This window comes from Sinocyclocheilus anshuiensis, unplaced genomic scaffold, assembly GCF_001515605.1.
Source record: "Sinocyclocheilus anshuiensis isolate Anshui unplaced genomic scaffold, SAMN03320099.WGS_v1.1 scaffold2749, whole genome shotgun sequence".
Taxonomy (NCBI): Eukaryota; Metazoa; Chordata; class Actinopteri; order Cypriniformes; family Cyprinidae; genus Sinocyclocheilus; species Sinocyclocheilus anshuiensis.
In genome coordinates, this window is record NW_015554047.1 from 369,483 (window position 1) to 386,493 (window position 17,011).

The window sequence follows — 17,011 nt, forward strand, 5'->3', positions numbered from 1 at the left end:
ACTGTGAGCTAGATCAGATCAGCTCACTGATGAGGAGGTGACCTCTGCTTCACATCAGCTGCTGTTTGCTGATTTTACTGAATAAGAGCAGAACTAATCAAGTGACTCTCGAATAGATTAAAGCCACTTGGCTGTAAAATCTTGCTCTATGCATTACAGATATAACAGCCCATACGGAAAAAATATATATTTCAAAACATACAAAAAATGGCCAAAATATATTTACGTAAACATTTTCTAACAATATAGATTTTGGCCACGCTTTGGTCAATTTTTTTTAAATATATTTTAAAATATATATATTTGCCCTCAATATATTTCATGTCACCTTAATTTGTTGTCTACAACATGCGTGAACACTTTTCAATTAATATCAGCAAGAACACGCTTCAAAAATTTTTATATTACAATATATGTGTATATATATATATATATATATATATACATATATAAAAATATTAAAATGAATATAAAAGTACATAAAAATAAAAATATTATATTTTTTTTATATTCCCCAAGTTTAGAATTTACTGTAATCAAGATTGGAAATGCATTTTCTTACCCCTGAAATACATTCTGAAATGTATTTTGGTATACAGTATAAAGGTTGAAACTAAATATAGTTTCAAACATGTATTTCATGGAGCGTCGACATCTTCAACACTGGATGTTTTGTTTTAAAAGCGTGGAACTGCACTCAGACAGAAGTGAGAGATCAGTAATTATTCCTCATTCACGCCCTTCAGTTCTTCTGAAAAATACTCTGAATTCTTGAGATAATCAAAAGACAGCTCAGACGAGAAGCTCTGTGTCGACTTGCCTGTGGTTCCGCTGGTGAAGCACACGATGGACAGGTCATCTGGTCCAGGTGGCTAAAGGAACACATGAACATATGAACACATGAACATATGAACACATGAACACATGAACACATGAACATATGAACACATGAACACTTGAACACATGAACACATGAACACATGAACACATGAACACTTGAACACATGAACACATGAACACATGAACATATGAACACTTGAACACATGAACACATGAACACATGAACATATGAACACATGAACACATGAACACACATTTGTGACAAAACATGAACACATGAACACTTGAACACATGAACACATGAACACATGAACACTTGAACACTTGAACACATGAACACATGAACACATGAACATATGAACACATGAACACATGGTGTGTGTGTGTGTGTGTGTGTGTGTGTGTGTGTGTGTGTGTGTGTGTGTGCGTGTGTGTGAGCTCTAAATGAGCCGAGCTGAGCTACTGCATCAGAATATGTCACAGCAAACACAGGCAGACGTTTTCTCACATGTGTCTCACCTCAATCAGCCTCTCGAACATGTGAGCAAGAGGCAGGAAGGAAATGAGAACATCGTCTTGGTTTGGAAAGATCACCTTCTGCAGAGGCACAAATAGAAAGCGTAGCGTTTAGTTAGATAAGTGCTAGTCAGCTCAATGCAGAGGGGATTCGAACACAAACCACTCACATCGGTCACTTTCAAGAAGCCGCCGAAGTCTGCGATGATGTTCCCGTGGGTCAGCATCACTCCCTTCGGGTTTCCTGAAGGACAAACACACACACGTTACTGTGAGCTAGATCAGATCAGCTCACTGATGAGGAGGTGACCTCTGCTTCACATCAGCTGCTGTTTGCTGATTTTACTGAATAAGAGCAGAACTAATCAAGTGACTCTCGAATAGATTAAAGCCACTTGGCTGTAAAATCTTGCTCTATGCATTACAGATATAACAGCCCATACGGAAAAAATATATATTTCAAAACATACAAAAAATGGCCAAAATATATTTACGTAAACATTTTCTAACAATATAGATTTTGGCCACGCTTTGGTCAATTTTTTTTAAATATATTTTAAAATATATATATTTGCCCTCAATATATTTCATGTCACCTTAATTTGTTGTCTACAACATGCGTGAACACTTTTCAATTAATATCAGCAAGAACACGCTTCAAAAATTTTTATATTACAATATATGTGTATATATATATATATATATATATATACATATATAAAAATATTAAAATGAATATAAAAGTACATAAAAATAAAAATATTATATTTTTTTTATATTCCCCAAGTTTAGAATTTACTGTAATCAAGATTGGAAATGCATTTTCTTACCCCTGAAATACATTCTGAAATGTATTTTGGTATACAGTATAAAGGTTGAAACTAAATATAGTTTCAAACATGTATTTCATGGAGCGTCGACATCTTCAACACTGGATGTTTTGTTTTAAAAGCGTGGAACTGCACTCAGACAGAAGTGAGAGATCAGTAATTATTCCTCATTCACGCCCTTCAGTTCTTCTGAAAAATACTCTGAATTCTTGAGATAATCAAAAGACAGCTCAGACGAGAAGCTCTGTGTCGACTTGCCTGTGGTTCCGCTGGTGAAGCACACGATGGACAGGTCATCTGGTCCAGGTGGCTAAAGGAACACATGAACATATGAACACATGAACACATGAACATATGAACACATGAACACATGAACACACATTTGTGACAAATAACAGTGACAGTGAAAACTTATGCTTTCATAATGCTACAGTTCTTACAAACTAAACTGACAAAATGTAACATGTAAATGAACTGGTTTTATTCAATTCAAAATCATTATTTAACTTCACTGACTCGACTGAAATACATTAACTTACACCAACAAAACTACTTTTATGGGTTAAGTCAGGTAGAAATCGCAGGTTACCACTTTTTACACTGTATGTTTTTATAGGATGTTTGTTGAAGAAATTTTCCAAAGAATGAATCTCTCAGCATAAGTCTGCTCTGAGAAGCGTCTGTGTTTGTGATCGACAGTGCTAGAGAACCATTGCTTGCACACTTACCACAGGTTTCCTGTAGTTCTCTCGACCCAGAGCCTAAAACAACATCGAGACGTCAGTCAAGACTTACAGTAGACCCACTGGATTCATCATACACTCTCATTTTACAAACGAGGCCTCAGTTCTTACAGTTTTTCTCGATTGCTAACACACTATAACTAATCAATTTTCCAAACCATTCATACAGTTCTCGAAACAAAGACATTTTCTAGACAAGTAAAAATTATTGTGTTGTTTTCAGAAAAAACAAGTCAAAATGAAGCGACTTTTTGCTTATTGTCACCTATATCACCCAATATAGCTGAATTGCTTCATGAATTGTGTTAGCAATCGAGAAAAACTGTAAATAAAAACAGCAGTGGTTAGGGGAACAAATTAAAATAAGAAATATGATTTCAGCTTACATTTAGATTTTGACATTTTTTAGCATATTTTAAACCTTGTTTTGTCTCATTTTAAATGACTTTAAGGAGTGTTGTGTGCTCTGTGTGATCCGTCTCACCTCCACGTCTCTGAGCGACCGCACGAGCACGCCGCTCTTCTGAGCCTCCTCCAGCAGCGGAGCGTCAAACACATCCATGAGGATGATGGTCTTCAGACCCGGCGTGTCTCCTCTCTCAATGTTCTCCAGGAGCACCGCGGCTTTCTCCGCTTTATCACAGATCACTGTGGAGATCTCAGCTGAAACACAGTGTTCACAGAGCGAATACATACAAATAAATAAACCCTTTTTAGCATCTGTATGATTCCACGAAAAACCTTCAATGTCCACGGAACCACTAAAGGTTCTTAATAGTGGAAAAAGATTATTAAAATACACAAAGAAAAAACGTGGCTCTATTACAGTTTCAACTGCTTACACACAGAATCTTTACTTTTCACACAGTTTCTGAAAGCTGACACTCAAACTGCAGAAGCAAACACCAAATCTGCGAAACCTTACACTAATTCTCAGACTTTGACTCAGTTTTCAGTTTCATAAAACACTTTTTGCAAAACGCAACACACAGTTCTCTGTGTAACACACACAAATCTAACAGGAGTTAATATTATGTCAGAGGTGTTTGCAAATGTTAGCTTTTGAGATGTGTTTGTGATATTTTGAATGCAGCGCTTCATTTTGCAAGAGTTGTGAGGCATTTTGCATTTTGTGTGCAGTTCTTGGATTTGTGTGTAAAGTTTTGAAAACAAGAGGCAAAGTTGGAAAGTGTGTAAGCAGCTGAAAATAACTGTAAGGCTTGATCACTGAAAGGTTGTGGTTCTTCTAGCGTTTGGGATCACCTCTGTTGATGATGTAGCGGATGGCGTCGGGTCCGAGCGTGTCGTACAGCGGCACCACCACCATCGAGTACGTGTAGCACGCCAGCTCAGAGATGATCCACTGCGAACGCATGACACGGAGCAGATCATCAGCTTCTGTTCATGGCTTCTGGCAGACTCGTGTTTGGGTGTCTGGTGCTTTACCTCAGGCCGGTTCTGTGCAAACACCCCGATGAACTGATCTGGACTGGGCTGACATCCCTGAGACAGCAGACCGGAGCCCAGGAGCTCGGCGCGGCTCAACACCTGCGGACACAAACACAATAATCATTACTGTGAGTTATGAACAATTACTGCCGTTTATTTACAGTTACTTCTGATGTACATGCATTCAATTCTGAATAGACTTTAGAACTATTCTATATCAAAACAACAGTCGATTTAACGTGAAAAATTAACATCTAATGTTAAGATGTATGTTTTTAATGTTTGTTTCTCCCTTGAAATACTTTGGTTAATGATGTATGCAGTTATACACTGCAAAAATGCTTTTCTTACTTAGATTTTTTGTCTTGTTTCCAGCCCAGATATCTAACAATTCTTAACTCAAGAAGGATTTTCTAGACAAGTTTAAATTATTGTCTTGTTTTCAGAAAAAACAAGTTAAAATTAAGTGAGTTTTTGCTTAGAACAAGCAAAATAATCTGCTAATCTTATTTCAAACAGAAAAAAAAGATTATTTAGCTTGTTTCAAGCAAAACAAAACCTAATTTTGACCTTTTTTTTTTCTGAAAACAAGACAATAATTTAAACTTGTCTAGAAAATCCTTCTTGAGTTAAGAATTGTTAGATATCTGGGCTGGAAACAAGACAAAAAATCTAAGTAAGAAAAGCATTTTTGCAGTGTATATTATTTATTTGAAAGAGCAAAGAGATTAAAAGAGCAGTTTCATGTCTATCCTGGTTCTGCTCAACTGGTCGAGGTTGATATGAGCTTTAGAAAGTAAGCATGTAATGCAGTACTTATTAAAGAGTACAGTAATCTAATGACTCTGTTGGATTATTACCGCAGCTAGTAATGAATTGCTTCTCTAGAGTAATACAACACTGCTAGCCAGACAGGATTTAAACTTTGCCATCTGAAATCACAAGTTTGCTTTGAAGGCGAATGAAATGTAAAAAGTCCTGATACTAACACAAACCCACAGAAACAGAAGCTGCTGCTCTCTGTATTGTTTTCTGCTGTCTCCTTTCACGCGAGTAAACTGCACGAGCTTATTTCACAATATTAAATGTAAAGATCTGTACACCCGTCCACAGAGAGAGATCAGGACAGAGGAGAAGCAGCAGGTGTGAACGGGGATGTGTCTGCGTGTGAACACACAGTGATGTCAGGTGTGAACGGGTCTTATACTCACCTCTCTGTAGGACAGCCAGGTGTAGGGCTGATTGGGGAGTCTGGAGCCTAAAAACGGCCCGTCACCTGCTCAAAACACCAGAGAGACGTCAGGTCGTTCACACTCATCCTCTTCATCTCATACAGCCTCTGTTCTCTTCTCTCAGTGCTTCGAGAGCAAGAGGATCTCAGAGAAATCACCAGCCAAAGGACTGCAACGATTACCATTAACTTAGTGTTTCTGAAACAGTCTCTCCTGCTCACCAAGGCTGCTTTTACATGATCAAGAAATATTGTTACAAGAACAACAACTGCTTTTTATATTGTAAGTGAAATTGAAATTTTAGAGCATTATTAATAACTATATTTATTTATACCAAACACACCTCTGAGTATAACTCAGCTCATGTGTGTCCAATATGACAATATAACCAGGAACAGACGATATTCAGCTGCTGCTGCGACACTGAGGCCTGAGCTGTGCTCAGCTGTTACCCATAATGCACTGCGCTTTGTTCATCGGGTGATTTGCATGACTCTGATGGGTTGTGCCGCTCACCGGTGATGTGCAGGCCGCGCTGGAACACCTCGTACATGGTCTTGGCGTCCTCGTGATAATACGAGAGCAGCGTGGAGCTGTCGCCCATCATGGACCTTCGAGCGCCGTCCTCCATCTGGAAAACATCTTCTGTAAATCCCAGGCAATAAGCGTATGAAAGGTGCATTGTTAAATTGGTCGTCTAGTACTTGTTTGCATTCGTGTTTGCATTCATATTTGCATTCTGCTGGATTGTGTGCAACGAGAACGTGCTCGCTTCAGTGCTTTCATCTGTGATCATAACACTGTTGTTTAAAACCAAACATCAGTCTGCATGCACAGAGCTTTCCGCAGGCTCATAGTGAAGGAAATATTACCACTGTCACCTCCTGAACCACATTCGAAGAGAGAGTATGAGAATATATACAGTATGCATATATATATATATATATATATATATATATATATGGTGATGTTGTTGTTGTAGGACGCTACAGTTGGCCAGCTGCTGAGAATGCTTGGCTTATGCAAAACCTCAGAGCTGAGCCGGATTTGAACACACAGGACTCAGACAAAAGGAGATCATCACAGGACACAGAACCAGTCTGAACATGCACTCGCGTTTAGTTTGATGATTTATTGTTGAAGTGATAAAAGCATAATGTTGGAGCTGCACGAATGAAGCCTCTCTCTGTGTGAGTCTCTTGTGCACACTAGTGAGGGAGGAACTCATGTGATGAACACCTCATGATGATTAATAACTAATGCTCAGTCATTTAGATCAGAGCTTCTCAGGCTTTATTTCTCCAAAGCTATTTACTGTCAAAAATTACAAAGCATAATTAGAAATCATTTAAAATAATTCAATTTCATAACCCAAGTAACTGAATGTTCTACATGGTTTATATTTTTTATTACCATTAAATTAACATGACTTCTAGTTTTATTATTTTTACCAGTATTATTTTAGTATCATTTACAGATGATTATAGTCAATATATTGAATTAGTTTTCAGTTTGTTTTTAGTTAAAGTTTTTGTCATTTCTTAGTTAATTTTTTTTTTAGTACATCAAGTTAAACGAAATGAAAATGACGAACAAGAGAAATGTTTCCTTGGAAGCTAGCTGAAATAAAATTTGTGTTTTTTTGTTTGTTTGTTGGTTTCTGTTTTTTTCGGTTAACAATAATTGTATTTAAAAGTAAACAAATTTTACCATTTTAGTTGTAGTTAATGATAATAATTCAGTTTTTTATTCATGAGCAATTTACATTTATATAAATCTTTTCCAGGTCTAGAACCACATGTTTAAAAGTCCAGAATATGCAGGCTGTCCACAAGCATCTGGTTCTTCATCAAAAACAGAACTTGTTGAGGGAACGAAATTTAAAAAGAAATATGATTTCAGCTTACATCTTGATTTTTAGCTGCTTTCATCTATTTGAAACCTTGCTTTGTCTTATTTTAAATAATATAAAATCATCTTTGGGCCCTGCGTGAGATCCGGAGGGTTTTAAGATGACGTCTGTTTGAGCAGCAGCATGATTCTCGTCACACGTTTGATTGGTCGGCTCTGATCACCTGATCCGAGGTTTACCTGCACTTCCTGTGACTGCAGCCGGAGGTCGCAGAGCGGCGTGATGGGCCGCGGCCGAGTGGAGATCCAGTAGGCCAGCACAGCGGTCAGAGCACCCAGACCCAGCAGAGCCGTGGTGGGCAGAGAGCGGAGGAACTGACCCAGATCATCCAGCTCAGGCAGCTGAAGACCCAGCAGCAGATCCCGAGACTGCATCTTCTCCATAAGCGTGGAGCTGAGCTCTGACACACACACACACACACACACACACACACACACACACACACACACAAACACACACACATCAGACCAGATCCAACATGCATGATCATGTGTAAGGATAAATCTTAAAGCACAAAGTCACAGTTTGTCTGGACATCAACACAAACAGACAACAGCGCTCGCTTCTTCTGACGGATTAAACAACACACACACACACACACACACACACCGAAGGACTGTGGACACGACTGACACCCACACCCTGTGCTCACTAAGGTCCTCTTCACTGCACACAGTTCTGACTGTAAAGAGCTGCTTCTCCCTCCCAGCTGACAGCAAACGCTCCCATAACTCAAGAAGGATTTTCTAGACAAGTTTAAATTATTTCTGAAAACATTCAGAAATAATGTTTGCATTTCATAAATGGGTGTTTTAAATGTTGAGAAAACATTGAAATATAACATTCTCATAACATTTTCAAAATGATAAACTGGAATATACATCTAATGTTCATATATCAAAAAGAAATGCTACTAATTCATTAAAAAAACTGTAGACTTTTGGACATTTAAAAACCATTCAGAAATAATGTTTTCATAACTTCTATGTTAGCAACACCTGGAACATATTTCTGTTAGCTGGGCTGATCTAACCCACAATAATGAGCTTTGTTGTTGTTTTGAAAGTTCTGTCATTTGGAAAGGGTAAGCAATTATTCATACAGTGTGATTTAGCATTAAAATTAAGTATGAAGAAGAACTGCACACATGCTGGAATCCGGCAGCTTTTCTCCAAGTCCCTGATGAAAAACCAGCATATTCTGGTTATTCAGCTTAAACCAGCTCAAACCAGCTGCCATGCTTCACAACATACCTAACCAGAATGCCGTTTTTTCAACAGGGGTGTCCGATGAGGACATGCTGAAGCTGACCGTATCTCGTCTTTATATGGCATCGATCCAGAGTTTAATCTGCAGACGCTTTACTGGCGGCCGGTGAAATCATTTCAATCTCAAGATGATGAACTCATGCAAAACCATGAAAAAAACACTCAAACCCAATCACAGCAGCTGCGCCTACAGAAGATCTGATCTGTGTGTCTGCTGATCCTGAGCAGTCTTCCCATGAGTGTGTGTGTGTGTGTGTGTGTGTGTGTGTGTGTGGTGAAGACGCATGTGCAGCTGAACACTGATAAACTCAGTCTGAGCTCCAGTGATTCTGTGTTTCATCTCTGGACTTGATTGGTAAACACTTCTAAAAACGTCTAACATTCGTCAACATGCATTAGATTTCTAGCTGTCATCTGTGACCCGCGAGTCCACAATCTCTGATTGTGCAGTATAGATATCACATAAACCCTGCTGTAAGTGTGTGAAGTCGGTATAATAATCAGAGTAACTCACCAGCGTGGAGGAGCAGCGGCGTCTAACTCTCTCTCACACACCAGTCCACTCTAAAGTCCACTCTATCAGCTCAGCTCTGTTTGATTTGATCAGTCACTCTCACAGAAATCACATCAACGCTTATTCAAAGATCTGCATCTGCTTTTACTGCAGGATTTCAAACATCAGCTGAGATATTTTCTTTGACAAAAGGAGTGAATTAATTATTTAAAGTATTTTTTACTTTAAAGGGTAAAATAGATAAAATTATTTTATAGGTTTGAATCCTATCTCACTGGTAGGTCTTTCAGGGTGGCTTGGGGAACTCATCTCTTTCGACTGTACTTGACTTCATCCTAAATTAAAAAAAAAAAACTTTGTCTTTCTCTTTATTTATTCAATCCATTTCTAGCTTGAACTTATTTGAACAATGCCTAAAACTTGGTATTACAAGCACTTCATGTGTCTGTTTGCCTCTTTAAGAAGAATCGCTTTATGTATCCCCAAATTGTAAGTCGCTTTGGATAAAAGTGTCTGCAAAATGACTAAATGTAAATGTAAATCTAGATTCTTTAAATCAGTGAATGAAGCAACAAGCTGAGCTCTAAAACGCAGTGAAGCTCCTCACTGCCACAGCCTGACGAGACGCCACTCATCCTGCTTACAACTCAAGAATTTATGATCATCTAAAATATACTTTAATGTCATTCCTGCTGAAGCTTGTTTGTCATGCATTTAAATATATTGGCACATTTGTAATGATGAAGCTGCAATAAAAATAAAAAAAACAAATTTTAATATCAAATAACACACTGACGTTATAATCAAGTACTTTACATGTGCTTTAGTATTTTAGTCAACATGTCAAAATAAGTGTACTTCAAAGCACAGCAAAAGATTATTGAAACATAATGATTTGAAATGTAATTTAAAGTAAAACTTTTAATTGTACATTATTATAAAGTGCACATTTTAAAAGTGTACTTTAGTGTTTTTTGTTCACTTAAATGGCCTTTGATTTCATTAATTTTCTATCATGTGCAAGTACAGTTTTTAAGAATATTTACACTAAGTGCACGTTCAGTACAGTTCAGCGCACTTCTTTTTCTCAAGGTTCTGCACTTTTGCTCAGTTCATACAAATACTGGATAAAATAACTAATCTATAATGACACAACTATTTTACTTCTTAAAGCTTATTTATCATTTGTGTTGCCTCATTCATCATCATATAATTCATTTCTCATTTGTCAAGGAATCTCAGGAGACCGTCTCCATCATAAGTGATGCTCATACGCTTCAGAGGAGAAAGAGACTGATGCAGTAAGATTTCAGACGAGGGAACACATTAACTCTTTCTCTCATTAAACTCCTCACCGCTGCTCACTGATAGTAAGTAAGGTAGCTGTTGTAGTGCTTATGTTTAGGTGTTGGGTTGGGTTAAGGGATCTTAGAATATGGCCGTGCATTAATAGCTGCTTTATAAGTACTAATAAACATCTAATACACTAGTAATAGCTAACAAGCAACTATAGAATAGTGAGAATTGGTCCCTAATCTAAAGCGTTACCAGTAATTATGCTTTATCAATAATACATACGGCTCTTCTGGTTGTTTCTGGCAACAAAACTGCTGATGTTTCTATAGTAAGTAAGTATTGATTGTTTGTGGAGCCTTTTAAAGTCTATTTACTCATAGCTTCCTTTCTATCCAGACTGCATGATGGTGATTGAATTTAAATGCACTCATAAATAACTGCACATAAGAAACCAACCACTGTAATACGGTAATTCTTATTCACAAACAGCCTACAGAGGCAGATGCACGCTATCTCTGGATCATCACGCATATCTCTCCACGGACGTGATCTGATGCGAGTTTATGCATCATTTTCCAGACGCTCTCCTAATGCACAAGCGTTCATTCATACGCTGTAGCTTATCAAAGGATTATCAGCACTAAATATAGAGCATCTGCAGGATATGCAATATAATACATTCATATTCTGACGGAGCGTTTCACGTTTTCCTCAGTAGATCAGTGATTCATGCATATTCAAAGACTGCATTTGAAAATATATGATGATCGGTTCAGAATTATATAATGTAACATTAGTCTTTCTCATGCAGTCATAAAGACTTAATCATTTCATAGTTACTTCTATTGTCTTTGAAATATGGTTAAAGTACCGCATTGCACTGACAGGCTTTTATGATGAACTAACATATACTTTAATGTCACTTCTATTGGTACTATTGGTAAGTCATGTATTTAAATATATTTGTAATTACACATTTGTATTGATGAAGTCGCAAAATATGTACTAAGAAAATATATACGAATATATAACTTTCAATGTAATATTGCCTAACACACTACAGTTCTAATCAAAATCAAGTGCTTTACATGAGCTTTAGTGTGTTTTCGTTAAAACACCACAAAAGATCATTTAAACACAAAGGTTTGGAATGCACTTTAGATATGAAGTCTGTTGGCGATATGAAGATATGAAGCCGGACTGGGTCAGATATTGATAATAAGCTCAAAGCTCAGATGAAGCTCAGCGCTGGTCTTCCTCAGGTCTCTATAATACTCAGTACACTACAAACCACAGAGAAAACACTCACACAACCGTGTCGTTTAGTCAAAGTGTGTTTGTCTCGTCAGAAATCCTGTCTTCCATTTTAAACCTGTTTTGTTCAGATTGTCTAACAGCTGTAGTTATTGTGGGTTTTTATTCATTTTTCTGTTTGTTTGTTTGTTTTTTAGTAAAAAAAAATGCATGTTTTAAAAAGACATCACAATGAACATTAAGGTCTTTAGAAGTTTCTATTTTAGTAAGTAAACAGTGACTAATAAAACGAAGACTATTATTATTATCTTCAGTGAAAGTTCTACTTTCATATTATACCTAATTTAACTTATGTTTATGGTGAAATTAAGTTGTAAAAAGCCCCCCAAAAATATATATTGATCTTCATTAAGTAACATTTTGACTTATGTCTAAGGTCTAAATACTCTGATTAAGTATGAGATGCTCTTTATAATAAACCATCCTTTTACTTTGCTTGAATGTTTTTTGTCTTTGGGAAAAGATGTATTTTTGGTTCATAAATAGAATTTGGGAAATTATCAATTTGGCCGTAACAAGAGTATGAGAGTGTTTTTTTAAGTTGGTCTAAAGTATCGTGTCTGGCGTGAGAGAGACACATTACCAAAGCTATTACACTGAGAGAAAACACTGCTATCAAATGCTTGACACTGGATAATGAATCCACAATCATCTGGAGCAACCAGGCTGAGCTGAATATTAATACTCAGATTGATGGAGTCATGTCAAGCGCTCAGATCAGTGTCCTCTGCTGTGATTCAGCTGACTCCTCTGCTTGATAAAACTGCATTTGTGGGTTTTGTGCTCTAGTCATTAGACGAGCTTCTGCATGTATGTTCTGCAAACGGACATCCAGAGCCTCATACAGCTTGTGAGCAGTGATGATTGGCTGCTGTCCATCTTGACGGCGGGGTCTGGAGAGTAAGGCTCCGCCTCCCCTGCCCTGCCCCCACAAAGGCATCACTAGCAATTAGCTTGCGCTGTCACCAGAGATTACGGCCTATTAGTCCAGAAAACAGATGGACGGGAGTAACCCTTGCTTTCCATTGGCTGTTCAGAGTCTGTCCACCTTTCCCTCCTCACATGTGCTGACTTCCTGAAGATATTTGCTCTCATGTAGGTCACGTCTCCTGCACTGTTGCCCTAAACTACTAACTCTATCTGATTTAACCCAGTTGGTAATCAGTGATGGCAAATAATATTTTTTTCTTGAATAAATGCAGTTCATTTAGTGTTACTTTTTGTAAAATGTGGCTTGCAGATGTTTCCATAAAGAGATATTTCTTCCTTTTTTGGTATAAATTAACATATTTAGGAGGTTCAGTGATGTTAAATAATAAGCAGCTCATTTAGATGTTCCCGTTCTTTTTAGTGTGAGGATGAACACGATCTGCACTGAACACAGTGTAACTGTGCAATTAATAATTAGGTAACACTTTACAATAAGCTTTCATTGTTTACAATACTTCTACAGCATTTATGAATCTCAGTTCATGTTAATTGCAACATTTACTAATACATTATTAAAATAAAATTTCATATGTTACCTTTTTAATGTGATCTACAGCATGAACAAATACTTCACAATTACATTTTCTTATTTAACAAATATTATGAACAAATGCTGTAAAAACATATTGCTCACTACTAGTTAACTAACAAGATATTACTGTACGCTGACAGAAATAATAATAATTACTCAATCCACCTAAATGCACTAATTTATACCAACAAAAGTCATTTTATGGGTTAGAAACAGGTCGCCACTTTATACAGTCTGCAAAGAGCCAGAAAGAATCAAAATGAGGTTATTTTAGTGACCACACACACACACACACACACACACACACACTCACACTCACACACACACACACTCACACTCACACACCCTCACACTCTCACACACACACTCACACACACACACTCACACACACTCACACACATGCACATACACACACACACACACACGCACACAAACACACCACACATACACTCTTGTACACACTGATGGGGCTGAGCTTAATATTAATGCATTGCAGTTTCTGAATTTAAGGGCATTTTGTCTCCTTGACATGTTTTGAGCCGGTGTTGAAGCAGCTGAGAAGCGTTGATTACTCTCGTTCTGACGGAAGTGGCGCAACGTGAATACTGAAGCACTGTGGTTATGGAAACGCTGATCCTCGCGGCCGCCGTATCACACCACCCTCAGCAGATGCAGCTCCACTCAGCCCTCCCTCCCTCCATCCCATAATCCACCGCTCTCCGTCTACGCTTGACTACATGATACACAGTCTTAACTTACAGCTCACACACATACACACCGGCTGAGAGATACACAACACATTAAAAATCAACCATGCACATTCTCAAGCAGCTGCTATATCAGTCAACATCACTGAGCCAAACTCAACACAAAGCTCAATGTCAGGGTTAAATCAGCTCTACAGAGTAACACATGCAGCTGTTGCCTTGATTCTTCTCAGTGTAACCTCAGGTCGATCCATTCATATTAAACCACTTTTTCTAGTATCTACTTGAATAAAGCCAGAAATCATGGTGCTCTGGAGAAATGCATGGGAAACTCGCGCGTTGTGAAGGTGCACATCATTACCAGCGTGAGAGTAATCCAAACAACTAGCGCTCACACGTGATCTAACCAACTAACCCAGATGGCATGAGCTGCACAAGACGCCCTCTTTACTCAGCACATTATTCTGCTCACTAAGCGACATTACAATGGTCCACACAATCATAAAAATCACTCTTCCCCATTCAGCGAGATGGGCTGTGGTTAAAGCATATACACACATGACTGCGGCCAAAAGAGGATCTCAGTGATGTTCCTGTAAACGGCCAGCTCTCGGTGCCCTGCTGGAAAGCAGAAGTGCTGGAGACCATTGAGCAACAGACTGAGAAATTCCCAAGACTTGCTTTCAGTCGTCTTGTGAGTCAAGATAAATCTTTCTGCATTTCTTTCAGTAAGGATTGAGCATTTTAAATGAGATTTTGCACGTTTGCCTGTCCAGTACAGTAATTAAAGTCAACACAAAGCTGTCTATCAAGCCTAAAGTACTTGGTTTTATTCAAGTCAAAAATATGTTGAAGAATGTTGGTATCAAACAGTTGCTGGTAGCCATTGACTTTCATAGTATTTTTCCATACTTTGGAAATCAATGGCTACCGTCAACTGTTTGGTTACCAACATTCTTCAGCACATCTTCTTTTGTGTTCAGCAGAATAAAGAAACTCCCACAGCTCTGGAACAACTCGAGGGAGAGTAAACGATGACAGAATTCTCACTTTTGAACTTTTCCTTTAATGGTAACAATTCCAGGTTACCAGTTTTTACAGTAAGTGCAGTGTGTCACATAGTAAGGCTAAATATTTAAATTATAGAGGACGGGCTGAAAGATTAGGTTCACCTCTGTGTCTCATCACACTGGACTCAATGCATTATTCATAGGCGGCACATGGCAGCCGGGCGGCTCGGGTTCGACACGGTGAGCTGTGGGTGTCTGAGTGCTGGGCGTCAGCACACGGCTATGTAAAATGCATGAGGTGAAGGTTACACTGTACCAAAAACCAAACCAAACACATGTTTAATTGCTGCCTTGAGTTTTGAGTAAAATCAAAAGGTGCAAGCTTGCATGTTTGAACTGAATTCAAAATGATGTAGCTCAAGTGCTAGAGCGTGTCACTGAGCGGTTTTCTTTGAATAAAAGAAACACTTTGCAGCGGAGAACTGGCTGCAGAACCCGTCGTGCCCTAAGCAGTACCCTAAGCAGTGCGCTATGCACTCGGCTGACGCTTCAGCACCCCCTCGCTGGACAGCTCCGCCAATCAGGCGCGCCGCTCTCGCCGTGACGTCACTGGCCTCTGCGTAGTAGCCTACAATGAAGCAGGACACCGGCAAACCAGCCGTTTGACACCACGTCCCATAAAATGCACCAACATAAGCCATATACGCGACTATAAGTGTCCCGTGTCGCTGTTCCACATCATTCACACTCACAGAAAGCCATTCTCACGCAGCGACGCGTCGCTTGAGCTCTTCAGCGTTTCGTGCCGCATAACGCAAAAACACCACCATCAGCAACTTCAATAGGAAAGCGCTCCTGAGGCGAGTGTTAGCAGAGCAGCTGATATAGATGAGATAGCACAGAGAAGTCCTGCTGCAGAGGCCCCCAAAGCTTCGAGACTCTCAGCATGTTAATTCGATGTTAATTCGTGAGCATCTAATGATGCCCGACTCTGTTTCGTCGTTGTATTCCTGCAGAACGAGCATGAGGACACTCACCTAGCACAACCCAGACAGAGCCAGCGACTAACGCGAAGCCGAGCATGTCTCAGTCCCGGGGAGCGACGCCGCAGCGCTCATCTGTGCCGCGTGGAGCCGAGCCGGAGGAAGAGAGGATGAGGATCAGCTCCTGTCTCCTCCCTCACCGGGATGAGGATGAGGAGGAGGAGGAGGAGGCACCTATGAGGGCTGCAGATGCTGCGGGCTGATTCCTCACGTCATGTGTGAACACAGCGGTTTACAAAAGCAGGAGTGGTCTCTACCTCATTTGATGTTTTATGGTTTCTATCTCATTTGATTCTTATGAGATAATCACATGTATGACTTAAATCACATCTTTAGTTTTAGTTGTATTTTTCACAGACTTTAGCTACCAGACATGCAATAATGTGAGATGTTGATTTACATCCGAGTTTTTTTATCTCGTGACGCGCAGTCCATCTTTTGCTCCATCACCAATTCCCAGAGGAATAGCGCATCACGTGACTCTCAAGCTCCGCCTCCCCTGTTTAACCTTGAGCCGCTCTCCTTCTCCACATCCATCCAGATCACAGCCTCCAGACGCGCGTTTCATTCATGTTGGGATGCTTCGTCACATAACAGTGCTGCTGAAACACTTCTTCCTCACTTGTTGGCTACAATCTGGAAGAGGTTAGGTTTGTCTGCAGGGAAGGGCAGGCTGGACAGTGACGCAGCTGCGTGGATTTGCCTCTCAATCCAATGTCACGGAGCTGCCAGAGCAGATGGCCAGCGGAGATTTACTCAAGCCGCTCTCTCTGCTTCATACTCACATAAACGCTGTGTCTGGATCAGTCCTGTCA

General features: G+C 39.2%; 1 protein-coding gene across 3 annotated transcripts in view; it reads right to left on the reverse strand.

The window, feature by feature from the left end:
* Positions 1-16,350, reverse strand: part of acsl6 (acyl-CoA synthetase long chain family member 6) — a 25,364-nt gene extending 9,014 nt beyond the window's left edge. Inside the window, exons 1-11 of one of the 3 annotated variants that reach the window (XM_016460331.1) lie at positions 16,191-16,350; positions 7,702-7,922; positions 6,127-6,241; positions 5,590-5,654; positions 4,376-4,477; positions 4,193-4,292; positions 3,414-3,592; positions 2,915-2,947; positions 2,445-2,496; positions 1,527-1,600; positions 1,360-1,437 (exon numbers count right to left, since the gene is read on the reverse strand). In XM_016460331.1, the coding sequence (XP_016315817.1) occupies positions 1,360-1,437; positions 1,527-1,600; positions 2,445-2,496; positions 2,915-2,947; positions 3,414-3,592; positions 4,193-4,292; positions 4,376-4,477; positions 5,590-5,654; positions 6,127-6,241; positions 7,702-7,922; positions 16,191-16,236 (1,065 nt within the window). In that variant the 5' untranslated portion in view covers positions 16,237-16,350. The other 2 variants (XM_016460333.1, XM_016460332.1) reach the window with 2 other exon arrangements.
* Between the last annotated feature and the right edge of the window lie 661 nt (positions 16,351-17,011).